The following is a 14,042-nucleotide window of genomic DNA, read 5'->3' as shown; positions in this document are numbered from 1 at the left end:
TATAAGTCTGATAAGAACACAATTGCATTGTACTTTGTCAGCGCGGCAGGAGTTCCGCGCTGGTTGCAGATCGTGGGATTAAGCCGGTGTGGGCCCATAGGACTGCCTCGATATATGTTGTATAGTTATGTGTGCATTGCGAACCATGTACAAACTGCACCAAGTATCATGACCATATACACATAAGTGCCGAGTCAAAAGGTAACCCCTCCTTGTTGACAGCATTGGAAGTCATGAAATTAGACCGAACCAAAACCCAACTTGCATAGTCATGCACATTCAACCATGTCTCTATCTCTCTCACTCCCAAGATCTACCCAGCACTTCCGGGCATTGAACCGGAGGACCTCATTACCAGCAGCCCACCAACCAGCCGTCAAGTTGCGCGCAAACACCTCAAGGGCAGAATACTCCTGGAGGTGACCAGTCTCCATGAAAAACACATTCTCAAGAATAGATTTCAGGTTCGGTTTACGAGAATGTAAGTCCGGAACCGCGGCGATGACTCGTCTCGTGGTGATGGCCTCACCCATGCGCGTCAGGTCATCCGTTTGAGGCAGGGGTGAGGCATTGTTGGCGGTAGCGTTGAAGTCGACATTAAGGCCATTCTTGCGACCAATAACAAGGATCTCGTACGGTTTCCGCCAAAGACCATCCAGTGCTGAGATCGGTTGTCCGTCCGACGTGGTCTTGACCCAGATCCATTCCTCGCTGATGGCAAAACCTGCGTCGCTCAAGGCCTCGTATGCTGCTCGCCGGGCCTTTTCAGCATTCGTGATCCATATAGCAGCTATAGACTGTTCGCTCTGGATCGCGAGTCCGGGGTGGGTTTCAGATGGATGTGGCCCCTGCTTTGTTTTGGGGTCGTGCGAATGTACACGGAGTATATCTCGTAAGCCTTCGGTAAGCACATCCATCTCGGTATAGTGATGTGTTTGGTAGTGTCTGCTGCGCCGCACAGATTTGTTTGGCCAGGGCGGGTCCATGAGGATGAGATTAAATTTCTGGTGATGGGGAAGCCCGGGAATGGGATAGTTATTGGGTGTAAATGGACGGTCGACTTCGGCTTGAAATAGAGGCAGTGTGCATAGCACAAAGCTCGACTCGGCTGGGACCGTATATTCACATGGAGAATTCGATTCAGCACGGTGCCAGCTTCCAACCCTGATGATTGCGGGCTCTGATGACGGATTCTTGACAATGGCTAGTTCTGATAAAGCCTCGAAATCATTCGGTGAGGTGGTTGATAGAATTATTGGTGGTTCATTTTTAGTTGAATCGTGATCATCCGGCGCAGACTCTAACCACGTATAATCATATCCCTTCCGACGCTTCCGTGGGTGCTGATTTGGCTCTGTGCTATCATGAGGTTGATTAGGCACAGCTCGAGCCTCACACCATGGGCGATCATGGGGATATCCAGCCTTGATAGTCTCGAGAGAATCCCTCACGAGTGGCAGTATCAGTTCCGAGTGGAACCGCCTCTCGGAGATAGGAATGGTGTCGAGGACCTTGGCGAGAGCAGCTGGCTTTTTAGGCTCAGTAGAGGGGAAAGGCGCTTCTATAGGTGAGCATGAAAGTAGTTTCCGTATCTTTCTATGTGTGCTCTTTTCTGTTCCTGAACTTGATTCTGGTGCTGGTTGTTGTGGGATTGACCTCCCTTCTTGCGCGAGCGCAATTGAATGCGGGATGTCGACGAGATATATATTTTTATCCTGGAAGAGAATTGCTGTCTCTTGTATAATACCGCCCATCCTGGGCTTTACCTTTCCCTCGTTGGGTGATGGTGAAAATGAGCGATGAGATGTCGCCGGGTAGTTGTGGAGGTCCCAGGTCCCGGCCTCATATATATAAATTCAATATTGGAGGGATCTTAATAAAGCTCATTCTCTCAAATTCGATATTCGATATATTCACATTCATTACGATATAGTATCTTTTCACGTCTGCATCAATTCACTATGGTCCACTAGGCAGCCAACATCTCGATCTTAAACCAATAGACAGAAGAGAAAAAGGCCTATCGTAAGATCACAAGAGATACAAGGTCATTCAAAAACGCTGAAGATACAAAACTGGGCCTCCACCCAGAAGAGACACAAGACTTTTTCACCACCGGTTCCCTATGCATAGCCAGTTCCTCTCCCGGGTCCGATTCTCCCCTGCCGGCGGTCCAGCGTCCGATCAGGGCGAAGAGATAGGACAATGAAATCACAACACGTAGCTAGATAAACCCGCTTGGTCTCCATGAGAAACTTCAAAAAATGAGAAAATAGAGAAGAAAATGAGATGATCAAGAAAAATTTATACATGTAGATGTGAAGGCAGATCGATTAGAAATCATACGCGAAGACGGGATCAACGCTGGGCACAAGGCATGCACGTTAGTATTGCCGCCTTACACGGTTTAGGGTCGGTCCGAGAATGAACTCACCCGTCCACGTCGGCCTCCGCCCGGCTGCCCCTGCACAGACTGTGCCTGGGGGTAGTATTGCGGAGGGTATTGATACATCTGGGCAGGGTTGACAACGGGGCTGAACTGTTGGTAGTTGTTCTGAGCAAGCATCGGGCTCGGACTCATCTGGCCCGGTCCGGCGGGCAGCGTGGAAGCCTGCTGCGGCTGCAGGGATCGCAGGTTATCCACAGCAGGCGAACCAGCTGGGTAGCCGTAGTTGGCGCCCGACATGCCAGGATAACCCGTGGGAACGCCACGAGCTTGTGCGGCGAGGAAGGCTTGGTATTGCAGCTGTTGCTGGCTCAGGGATTCCTGGCTGTATCCGCCTGCACCGGCAAGGCCGTTCATGTGGCTTCCGAGGCCGTTGGTCGAGTATGGATCAAGCGGCGGGGCGTTGGTCTGGTCGGCGGAGATAGGACGGTTGTCCGGGTTCTGTCCAAACGTGTTGGGAGCAAACTGGCCATTGTACTGTCTGTCCATGGACGGCTGGCCTGGATAACCAGTGCTTCCGTGGCGGGAGGATTGGCGGTGTTGGGGTTTCTCCGGGGTGGAGTGCTCACGTCCGTGGTGATGTTCCCGACCGCTACCTCGTGAGGAGAGGCCCACTTCATCCATCAGACGTTTATAGCCTTGGCTTGGGGAAGCTTTCAGCTTCGTGAGAACCTTGGACACGTTCTTCACGACTTCAGTGCGCATAGACTCGTCAAAGAACGGGGTGGTCAAGACCTTGAAGATCAGAGTCGCGCCAGATGTCTGATCGCTCAGAATCTTCTCCAAGACTTCATCGCCGGGACTGAAGAAGAGTGCCTTTAGAACAATGTCTCGGGCATCCGGCTCGTTGCGCTGGTTGATCACCTTGAGAACAGTGAGATAGGCAACCTTGTGGGTACAAAGGTGAACAAGGTGAGGCACGAGTCTCGGGGCCAGCACGGTTCGGCGGCGAGGGAATGTGCACGTATCAAGGAACCAAGTGAGCAAAAGAGCTCCGTTGGCATTAGTAGCCAACTGCACACTGTGGAGAGCGATGGCGGATGCGAGCATCCGCTGCTGATCCTTGGTGGCATGGTGGCTTTCGAGACAAGCCCTCATCGCTCGGGCGCCGAAACGTCCCTGGGCGATTTCCCACACTCGGCTGAGCATAGACTCAAAGATAAAGCTGTTGAAGGGGCTGCCGAATCGCAGGCAGCACTGCAAGACATAGTTTCCATACTGATCCAAGAAAAGAGGGACAGTGTAAGGGCGAAGAGCATCAACAATCAACTTCATCTGTGCAGGAGTCTTTGCAACATCAATGATCTTCTGTGCAGCCCAAGTTCCATTCTTGTGAACACCAATTTCGGAGAGATGGGGTGCAATGTGAGTCAGCATCTGCTCCTTGGTGGATTCAGAGCAGAATTCAAACAGTTTCTGAACTACAGTGTTGCCCAAATAATCGGACGCTAGCTCTGCGATCTCAGGGAGCATTGCCTCGGCAGTCTCCTCAATCTCTTGGATCGAGCATGCGCCATTGTCAATACGCTTCCGGATGTCTCGGAGACGAGGGGCGTCGAACATCCGGGACTGACTCGTTTCCGGGACCGAGGGGATCTCATCCTCGAAAGCTTTGAATGCGATGGAAGCCTGGATGCTTGCCGTGATGTTCTTCAAGTCATCTTCGCTTGCGCCGAATTCTTGCACGATTTGCACCATCTCAGGCAACAGGTCAGCCAGAGCGGGAATCTGAGGGATAACGTTAGCGCTATCCGCTCGATCCGCCCCATCTGCCGCTGCAAGGTTTGATCTGAAGTTTTGTTCAGGAGTAGGAGATGACTGGATGCCATTTGCACCAGGCGTACCAGTGGCGGATGCACCAGGAACCTTGGCATAACCAATTCTAACGGGGCCTGCGCCTGGGAAAATCTCCTTGCCGTTGAGCAGCGACTTGGCTTGCACAGCGCTATCAAGGCGATCGAAGTTGACAAATCCGCAGTTCTTGTGAGTTAGAACACGGGTCGACTCGATCTTTCCATACATGCCAAAGATGGCCTCCAGGGATGTGACGGTAGTGGATACGGGAATGCTACCAATCCAAAGTGCCCGGGTAGGTCCATCCTGGTTGTTCTCATCCGCCATCTCACCGGCCGGTCGGCCACTCATGGCAGGAATACCGTTACCGCCAAGATGCATTAGCTGAACTGCCTCGGACAATTCGTCATATTCGCCATTCTCGGCGATCTGCAGGTCAGAAGCACTGAAGCTGTTGTCAAGGCGGGAAGGTGTTGCGAGGTAGTTGCGGATGGATGATCGCTGGGGAGGTGCCTCCAAAATTCCAGCAGTTCGCGCCCGGGGTCTGCTAACAGAGGCATGGCTAGCAAAAGCCTGGACAGCGAGGTTATGCTGGTGGATCTGGGCCTGTGTGGCGGCAAGTTGCGCGGCAGTTGCAGCGGCAGTCGGCGTCATAGTGCCCGAGGGAAGTTGGGAGTAACGGTTCTCATATTCAAGATCCTCATCATCCGCGTATTTCTCCTTAGCATTGACAGAGTATGATCGGAATCGGTTATTGTTCTTCATCATCGCCAACTCAGCCAGGAGTGGTGGCAGCGCAGAAGCTTGCTGTTGCTGCTGCTGCTGTTGCATCAATGCTTCCATCGAAGGACGTGCAAGAGAGGACATTCCCTGTTGAGGGGTCTCGGCAAGCCCCAGGTAATCCAAGGTCTTCACATCGGTATCCGCGAGTCCATCCCTCGAGAAAGAAGAGTGGCTGGGCGAAGTCGGTCCTTCGGAAGATCGAATGCTTGTTAAAGTTGTAGCTCTCTCACGACCCGTCGACCAGTTGGTTGAAAACAGTGATGGGCCGAAGGGGCCGCCACCTCCCAAAAAGTTGCTTCTCTGCGGCATCGAGCCAGCTCGAAGGCGGGATAGCGATGCCGGGTTGGGCACACCAGTTGAACTCGCGACCTTGGAACTTGTATCTATCCCGGAAACACCGGGGGGTCTAAAAGGACTCGTTGAAGGCGTCGGTCGTGAGGTCTGCGACAGGTAAGGTTGTTGAAGATCCATCTCATTCAATGTGCCCATTGGAGGGAAACGAGAGGGAACCGTTCCAGCGCGAGCTCGGCGGCCAGGGCTGTCCATGGAGCCATTCGTGGTAGGAATCAAATCGGGAAAGCTATCTTGACTCGGCGATTCGGGAATATTCTCGCGAAGCGGGGTTGAATGGCCGCTAGTAGGAGGTCCCCAAATACTAGGAGAAATGCCTTCTTGCGCTTGAATTTCACGGGCTCTGCGAGAAGAGTCCAAGTGTCAGCCGATTGTCGCAGTTCTGTGTCCCACGGGAAGCAAACTTACCGCTTCGAGTACAGACGCGATGTCAGATCGTGAGAAGGGGAGCCAGCCCCTGGCCTCGAACTGCCAATAGACCCCGGAGAAGGTCCAAACGGCATTCTTGGGTTCCCAGACCCGGCCAGATCACTGGGAGAGCTGCGCCCCGTCGAGGTACCGGACATGGGTTGGGTGGTTGGGATGTAATTGAAATTCATCTGACCGTCAGGCCGCGAAACCGGCAACATTATGGATTATCTCTTTATGCCTTCAGCAAGGCAGTGCCCGAATCTCTTCCACAAAGTATGACCTCCGCGCAAATAGCAAAATAGAGCAAGGTCGGAAATCAAATGTAGCTTCGTTCAAAACTGTGGGACAGATATCATGGAATAAGGATAGAGCGAATGATCGAGGACACACTAGAGATAGAAGTCGAAATTAGTTGGTGTTCGAAATATGTGTGTTGTTATTGGGGGGTCGCAAAGCGGGAGGGGTCGTCAAAGCAATTCCACAGAGTCGAGATTAATCGTGGGGATATTTCATACCGAGACCGATGCCTTCCAAGCATAAACACCACTATGCAGTGTCGAGTGTCTTTGATGATAATCTTACCGTTTGCTCCGGGTGTATGGCAATCTGCGGGTGTCCCAAAGCAATCGAGTTGAGGTCAAGGGGAGAAAAAAAAGAGACAAGTCCTTTTCTATGGTCGTCAAAGGCTCAAAAACATGAATTCACAAGGATGGTCTGGCACGAAGTGCGTCAAGTGAGAAAGAAAAGATGGAAAGGATGATCCGGTTCCAAAGGGATCGAGGTGGCTGGAAGTGAGTGTTGCGCTCCGAGAGTCTTCAACACTAAAAGTCGAATTCACCCTAAGAATGCAGAAAGCAAAAGAAGAAGAAAAGAGAAGTGAGGAAGAAGTCAAAGGGAGGATGAGAAGCGGAGAGGAAAAGAAGGAGGAAGAGAGATGTTGGGGAGCTGGCCGGATGCCCGAGGAAGATGGCTGTGGTTGGTGGAGGGCCCTCCTTCAGCTTCACCCACAATTCGATAGTTGATTCAGATGATTTTTGGTTTAAAATATGGGATATAAGGGATGTGATTGAATGATTGAACATAATTGGTTTAGATTATTCTATGACTATATGGTTGGCTTCATTTTTTATTGAGTTATGGGGATGTTCAAAGGTGCATAAGTAGCTACATATATGTATGTAGACATCTATAAAGCACAATACTCCGTACTTCCTGTACATTCAACATTCAACATTCAAACATCCAGACGGAAACAAGTATCGGGAATCGGCAATTCCTCCAGGTGTTTGGCAATAGCACAGCCCCATCGATGTCATTGTTTTCCAGGAGCCTCCATTCTGGTTCGGACATGGTGAAGTATCAACAAATCTATATATATAAAGTAGTATACGTTTAGTACAAGTACAAGGCTTTGATAACCCCAGAATTCCCTCCCAAAGAAAAGAAGAAAGTCCAATTCAAGGTTTTCTCTCGGAAGAAAAGCGCTGGCATGAGCACAAAAAGAGAGACAAGAGTGGAAACGAGAGAAAAAAAGCCCCGCATTCCAGTGCGTCATGCCTTTAACGCTTGAATCCTTGACAGATATGGTTGAAGACTCATCATGAATGCGAAGATATCCCACCTAGGGTATGGGATATGATGCAACCAGTCATGTAAGGAGAATGAAGATTTTGTAACCCAAAAGACTGTCCACGGGTGTTTTGAGTGCAAGGGATATGGGTCAGGTACGTGTCCTTGTCCTTGTTCCCAGAGGCGTCAGCCCTGGGGCCCTGGGGTTGGTCATGGTGGCTGTGTTTAGAGACGTAACTAGACTAGGTTTTATTTGTCAATTAGCTTGAAGAACTGCAGGCTGCTTTCTTGCATCTTCAAGGTGTTCGCCAAGCTTCCATAAGCATTACGGTAGAAGAACCGGGTTCATAGCATGGTGGTGCATAATAGGGTTATCACTTCTAGGGTGATAATCGAGTAGTATCAGCCACTATCACAATCGAGGTATGACCAAGTAACAATCAGAGAAACCTTCCAATGTTGTGTCGTTGCTTCAAGGTCGATGTAAACACGTTAGTTAAGACGATTGGTCAGACCGTTTTAGCGCCTGAGGCACCAACTTTTCTTTCGCGCCACTACCTGTTCAAGCCATCCTTGCCAACTTGCCCGCAACAGTATCTTTCCATCACTTCAACAGCTTATGTTTAATTGTGTGGAATCTACATTCTATATGCCATAATTTTCCCCTAATTTTTGCTGATCATTGAAACGCGATTCAAGTTTAGTTTGTCGCGTGCGCGTCCCCTTTCTCGCGTCCGATGCTTAATCGTCCATTCTAAGGCACCCGCCACCCCAGTAACACCATGGCCGACATGATGGAAGAAGACCCGTCATCCGGGCTTCAATCAGAGGAAGAGGAGATGCCCGTGGAAACTTTGGTCAGAGGGCGCGCGAAACGAAGTACCGCCGGACAGCACATGTCTGCCCTCCTTGAAGCCGCTGCCGATGATGACTTGGCGCTTCTCTTTGAGGAAGTCGAAGACGATAACGAATTTGCGGATGAGGTAGACCCTGACGCAGAGGATGAGTTGCTGGAATCGTCGGACGAGGATGAAGACCAAGGACCGAACGCGCAGAACGACTATGAGGGCGAACAGAAACTACAAAAAGAGGAGCGGAAGAAGCGCAGAGCCCAGAATGACCTCCGGTTCCAGACCTTGCGCAAACGAGTCAAGATCGATCCGACCGCCCCATCCGCCATGCCCGCTGCTCCTCGTCCGAAGAAGAAGTCGGAGCGCATCTCCTGGATTCCCACGGTGGAGGATGGGCCTACTCGGCAATCATCGCGCCGACAGACTATGGTCAACAAGGAGCTTACGCATGCTCGTCTCAAGGACAGCCAGGAGAAACGAGTCCGCATTATTGCTACAATGAAGGAGGCAGAGAAGCGGAAGGCCCATTTGAAACCGAAGGAGATGACCCAGGAAGATCATCTTGCGGAGGCTGCAAGAGTGGAACGTCTTAATAGCAAAAGCTTGAACCGCTGGGAGCTGTCGGAAAAAAGAAAAGCGGACGAAAGACGAGCGAGGATTGAAGCACTACAAAATCGCCGTCTTGATGGTCCGGTGATTTCCTACTGGAGTGGTGTGGCTACGTGGACAAACGGGCGTCTCACACGGGTGGGCAAAATCGACATCAAACCAAAGGCAGATAAAGAAGAATCGAGGAGGAAAAAGAAAGAGAAGGAAGATAAAGAGAAGGCGGCAGCTGAGTCAAAGGCCTTGAGTTCTGCAACCATCGCTGGACCCACCCCTGTCTCTACCACAGGCACATCACAACCACCGTCAGACGTCCATGCAGCTGCTGGTCCAGCAAATCCTGCTCTACTTCCTCCCACCTCCACTTTAGACCAAAAGACGCCTGAAAACAAGTCACCCGAAAATGCTGCAGCACCGACTGCAGATATTACAGACACCCCCGTAGAGTCTTCTGGGGCGAACGCCATCCAACCAGGCGCAAACTCTTTGGAGAAGACAATCACCAAACCTCCTGCCGAGCAGGGCAAGGACAATGACATGGAAAGGAAAGCTCCAGAGCTTAGCGCAAATACATCAATACCACCCTCTGAGCGAGATCAATCTCTCACCGCTGAGAGACAGTCGTCGGGGTCGTCCGAACATTCGGAGAGGAAAATGTTTGCTGTGGAAATTCCAACATCTCGTCGTGTATCAGGTTCTGCGGGCAATGGCTCTCCTCAAAAATTGCCTGAGCTGTCCTCCACCAAGAACGACGATGCTATGGATATCGATCAACCTCCAGCGGCTGCAGCGGCTGCAGATTCTGCCAAGGGTAACCAAGAAATTCTAGAATCAACGGACCAGGCCAGCTTGGCCACGCCGCACGTTGCTGATGCCCGACCCACTTCGGCAGACACTCCTGTATCACATGCTGCTGAGACGACTGTGCGAGAACCACCGCCACTGGCCGAGTCTCGGCCAGTTGAACCGGCCACGGCTATCAGCCCTGGAATTGCACTGGTCCCTCAAGCCTCGCCGGCCACTGCAGCACCTAGTCAAGCCGCGGTGCCCGAAAATGCCCCAGTTCCGAGCCTAAACCAACCATCCACATTGCAGACCGAACCACACGGCATGGTGAAGGAACCAGCGCAACCAGAGATTCCAGAACCACCTCCAGTGATTGAGCATACTGGGCGCTGTCTTACGATTTTGGAAAACTTTGATTATGCGACCGCCAACCATCGCAAATACAGCATGTACTTCAACGCCAAGAAGCCTGCTCGTTTGACAAGTACGTATCATTTCGATTTGTTGAGAATGTGTAAGGCTAACCTCGCATAATAGAAATCTCGTCATCGCTTTGCGTCATCACCTCATTGCCTTCGCGTTACCGCGATCCAGAGACTGCGCTCCCTTATGCCAATTCATACGCATATGGGCAAATCCGCCGTCTGCTAACGGAAGGGTATATATGGAGCTCGATGCTTGGATGCTTTGTCGGGCCGGCCGAGGCTGCCCGTGGCGTGCCCGAGCGATTTACAGGCAAGGCAGGTCCGGGTACAGTAAAACTACTGGCCGACAATGATGAGGGTCCGGCCGGTTCGATCACAGGGAAGAGGGTCGACCGAATGGCTCTCAACGGCGAGGTTTCTTCGACGCCCACTCCGGCCGCGACTCGAGCAGCGCCTTCAGAGCCAATGGAGATTGATAAAGCTTGAGCGATTAGTTGTATATTTAGTAGATACCCAGATAGAATTGAGACCAAAGAACCCAAAGTGGACGTCAACATCATCTCGTCTCCACATCGACTGATGGACCTTGTTCTAAGACTCTGCAGACTTTTCAACGTCAAAGCTTCAGTGTTATGATGTATTCTATGTTGACAGATGTCACCGGCCCCACCGATTAAAAAAATCAAACCAAGCTCGCCCCTATGATATTTATATCCCGACCTGGCCTATCCAAGGGACGATTTCGGTACCCGGCGGAAAGCAAACAGGGAAAAAGATCACAAACGAATCAAATAGGTAAGTTATCTTCTGATGTAAATAGGGAATAAATAACTTCGAGGCCTTCTCGAAAGCCTCGGTTTTCCCCATAGACCCGAAACACGGAAGATCGACGATTAGCACTCGCGTCCGAGTCTGGAATGATAGTCCCACATCTGCTAGGACCACACATGTCATAGGCAGACGTGTCAGTGTGGCACTTGGTATACCCCACAGAGAGTCTCGATTGTTCCTATTTTCGTTGTCGCCGTAGCCGGCAGTTATTCTGTTGCTATCTTAAACGTTATCTTGTACAGATATAAGAACAAAAGTATATGTAAATAGTGGGCAATGATGTATTTTATACCCACCTGTTCACGCCATCTGGGTATATATAAATCCTTGAACTCGAGGCATTTATGGCGTCATTTAGAATGTTGTTTCATCTATGGTATATGGTATGTTGTACAAAAGGTATTCAACTATTCAAGTATTAGCTTGTAGATAGTGATTGTCAGGAATGGTGTCCAATCTATCACACCAGATCCGATCCCCCCCGGAGGGTCCCTGCGCTACTGCATGCGTATACTTGGAAATGCATTTCAGTCTAGGGAGTGAGAAAGTGTACCTAATGAAGTGAATAAGTGGTACAAGACACAATGACAACAATCAGAGAAATAGAGAAATAGAGAAACAAATAACAAATAATCAAATCAATATAAGACAACATAGACAACATAGACCGGGCTAATTATAGTGGACAGCCCTAGAGCTCGTCACAAGTGACTCAGCCGGTCTAGATCGGGGATTGCGTGTCGGGGGTACCCTGGGAGTACCCACTAAGTACCTAAGAAGTACTCTTTGGCCTGTGTTTGCCCTTGATGGCTGCCAAAAGTGACTTCTTGGGTACATGGCTCCAAGGGTTCTGTCCCCAAGAGTCTAGACGTGATCGTCTCATCCTACCGCAACAGCACGTTTTCCTTCTCTTCTCTCTTCAGTTGCCCAGTTCCCCCTCCCTTGTATTTATATATCCATTTCCCCCTCGATTCTCCATTAATTCTTTCTGTGTCACTTTTATCTTCCCATCTCAGCTGCTTTTGCAACTTTATAGACCTTACACTCCGTATAGAACCCCCTTTGGTATGTCACTTATCTATATTTGCCTTATCTTTCTCCACTCACAGGCTAAAGATAGCCCTGTTGCATCCCGATGTGTGTCAGATGCTAACACCTTATCAGGCATTTATTTTCTTCATACGTTTCTCAATATACATACTCCGGTGTTTCTTCAATTTCCTCAAAGCATTTGTCTTCCTAATTGCACCGGCTCGGCACATTCCAGTTGGGATCAATACTTCGACCACAAATCCCTCAAGTCTGTGCTCCCCCAGGGGCCCTTGTGCTCCACACTTGCTCCAGTCTTGATAGAGTCTTCGTGATAAGATAGTGAGGCATTTGAAAGCCTTCACCGCCATGACTCAAACAGCCCCCTTCCACCGCCGCTCCCCTTCTTCTCCTCATGTATCCAAGTCCAAGTCCACTCGTCCAGCTTTACATCGACGAGGAACATCCGGCGTCAACGTCGCAATCTCCAAATTGGGCTCAGGACAAAGGGGAGCGAGCAAACCATCTACGTCTTCGGACGATACCGACTTTGACATGGCCAGCTTCTTGAACTTTTGGTATGTGATCTTCCCCAAAGCTCTTATCTTTGAATCCTGCAGGGATTACTTTCCTCACATGCCTGTTGCCGTCATTTGTGTTCCATACACCGGTCTTTTCTTCAATGGAGACATAAAGCTGACCCAATTCCAGCGCCATGTGTGAGAACCAGATCACTGTCCCCAACAACACTTTGTTATATTGTAGTGAAAGGTATGTGGTAAATCCTCTCGGCCTATATTTAAAGCCATCAATACCCTTTCCTTCCCTCCCCCAATTCTCTTACCTCTTTGTTTGGGACCTGCATCATATCTTGACACTTGAATACTTACCATTTCCTTTCATCTATATAGTTGCCGCCGCAAAGACTCCTGCAAACCACTCTCAGCATCACTACCATCCATGTCCTCAATGTCTTCCACTACACCACCCACATCACCCCCTCTCTCCCCACGCACCATTGTGGCCCCAATGACCCCAACCAGGGTGCCAAGCCACCCAATCCCTGCCATGCGGATACCCAGCCACGTGCATGATGCCAAGTCAGATCTTGACCCCACCGAATGGAAGCCCGTATTAGCCCGCAGCGGCTCATCCCTGGCCTCCTCCGACGCATGGAACTATCTCTCCCAGTTCCACCGTGGCAGCGAGCCCATGCTCCCCCGACCCGTCCAACGCAGCAGCTCCAGCCTCCCCGCCCTGGCTCACAGCCACAGTCACGTGCCCAGTCTGACGAACACCCCGTCCACCGTGGCTTCGTCCTTCAGCAGCACCGCCTCCGACTACCTGGGCATGTACGAGGCTCAGCGCCCGCTGCCCCCGCGCCACAACCCGTACTTTTCCGGTACGAGCGTGAACAAGGGCGTCGAGCTGGTTGTCCCGCATATCGCTTCTGCGAGTGAGGATCTCGGCCCAATTGTCTCGGACAGTGGCTCGATCTTCCCTGCTAGCAGTGCTGTGTGGGAAGATAGCTCGTGCGAGAAACGCTCTGCTCCTATCAGCATGGCGCGGGGTATTGACGGCCGGCCCGCTGAGCTTGCGTGAAGAACTGAATCGGACAAAAGATTAAACGGGACTGGTTGCTGTCTCATGAGATGAGATGAAGCTATCTTTGCTCCTGTTTTTCTTTTTCCTTTTTGTTTCCTTTCGGTCTATTTATGCCCACTATGGTTATATTCTCTTCTTTTTGAATCTTCGGGTCCGAGCGAGATGTGGCTCTTCAGCGTGAAAATGATATGATCTGACGGATTTGCTCTCTATTTTATTATCTACTCTCTATACCACGAGCGAATATAGATTTATTAATGCGTACAATCGCAATTGGTGCCAAAATATTATCTTTTATGGTTTAGATTCTGTTCCTCCATCCTGAGGCTAGGAAGTAATCGGAAGACAGCTCTGAGGAAATGGGCCGTATAATGATTATCATTCAACAACTGACAGTTATCCTTGCTGAGCGGATACTTTCAGTTGCACAGCCATGTGAGCCTCAAATTCCGCTTCCGGCTCAAGAGGACTCAGGCCTCCCGACGACATCTCAGGATGAATCCATGATCAATACTCAGAGGGTAGCTCAGCTTGGTCGATCCGTGGGGAGGACCC

At 50.5% G+C, this 14,042-nt stretch overlaps 4 protein-coding genes across 4 annotated transcripts; 2 read left to right on the top strand and 2 right to left on the bottom strand.

Moving 5' to 3' along the window:
- Nucleotides 1–269: 269 nt before the first annotated feature.
- On the bottom strand, nucleotides 270–1,754 carry N7489_011084 (MT-A70 family; the record flags this gene model as incomplete). Its single annotated transcript, XM_056716833.1, has 1 exon — nucleotides 270–1,754. The coding sequence occupies one exon, from the start codon at nucleotides 1,752–1,754 to the stop codon at nucleotides 270–272; it is 1,485 nt and encodes a 494-aa protein (XP_056564455.1).
- Nucleotides 1,755–2,358: 604 nt separating this feature from the next.
- N7489_011083 (putative RNA binding protein Jsn1) lies at nucleotides 2,359–6,003 on the bottom strand (the record flags this gene model as incomplete). The annotated part of the gene is made up of 3 exons (XM_056716832.1): nucleotides 2,359–2,364; nucleotides 2,435–5,717; nucleotides 5,783–6,003. The coding sequence occupies 3 exons, from the start codon at nucleotides 6,001–6,003 to the stop codon at nucleotides 2,359–2,361; spliced, it is 3,510 nt and encodes a 1,169-aa protein (XP_056564454.1).
- Nucleotides 6,004–8,136: 2,133 nt separating this feature from the next.
- On the top strand, nucleotides 8,137–10,508 carry N7489_011082 (putative signal transducer; the record flags this gene model as incomplete). The annotated part of the gene is made up of 2 exons (XM_056716831.1): nucleotides 8,137–10,081; nucleotides 10,135–10,508. 2 exons carry the CDS (start codon nucleotides 8,137–8,139, stop codon nucleotides 10,506–10,508), a joined length of 2,319 nt encoding a protein of 772 aa, XP_056564453.1.
- A 1,743-nt stretch (nucleotides 10,509–12,251) lies between these two features.
- Nucleotides 12,252–13,484, top strand: N7489_011081 (uncharacterized protein; the record flags this gene model as incomplete). The annotated part of the gene is made up of 3 exons (XM_056716830.1): nucleotides 12,252–12,460; nucleotides 12,594–12,653; nucleotides 12,794–13,484. The coding sequence occupies 3 exons, from the start codon at nucleotides 12,252–12,254 to the stop codon at nucleotides 13,482–13,484; spliced, it is 960 nt and encodes a 319-aa protein (XP_056564452.1).
- Nucleotides 13,485–14,042: the final 558 nt, after the last annotated feature.

The sequence above is a fragment of the Penicillium chrysogenum genome (genome assembly GCF_028827035.1).
Source record: "Penicillium chrysogenum strain IBT 35668 chromosome Unknown utg000005l_segment0_segment0, whole genome shotgun sequence".
NCBI classification, from domain to species: Eukaryota; Fungi; Ascomycota; class Eurotiomycetes; order Eurotiales; family Aspergillaceae; genus Penicillium; species Penicillium chrysogenum.
Note: the sequence above shows the minus strand (reverse complement) of the source record. Positions and strands in the feature narration are given on the sequence as shown.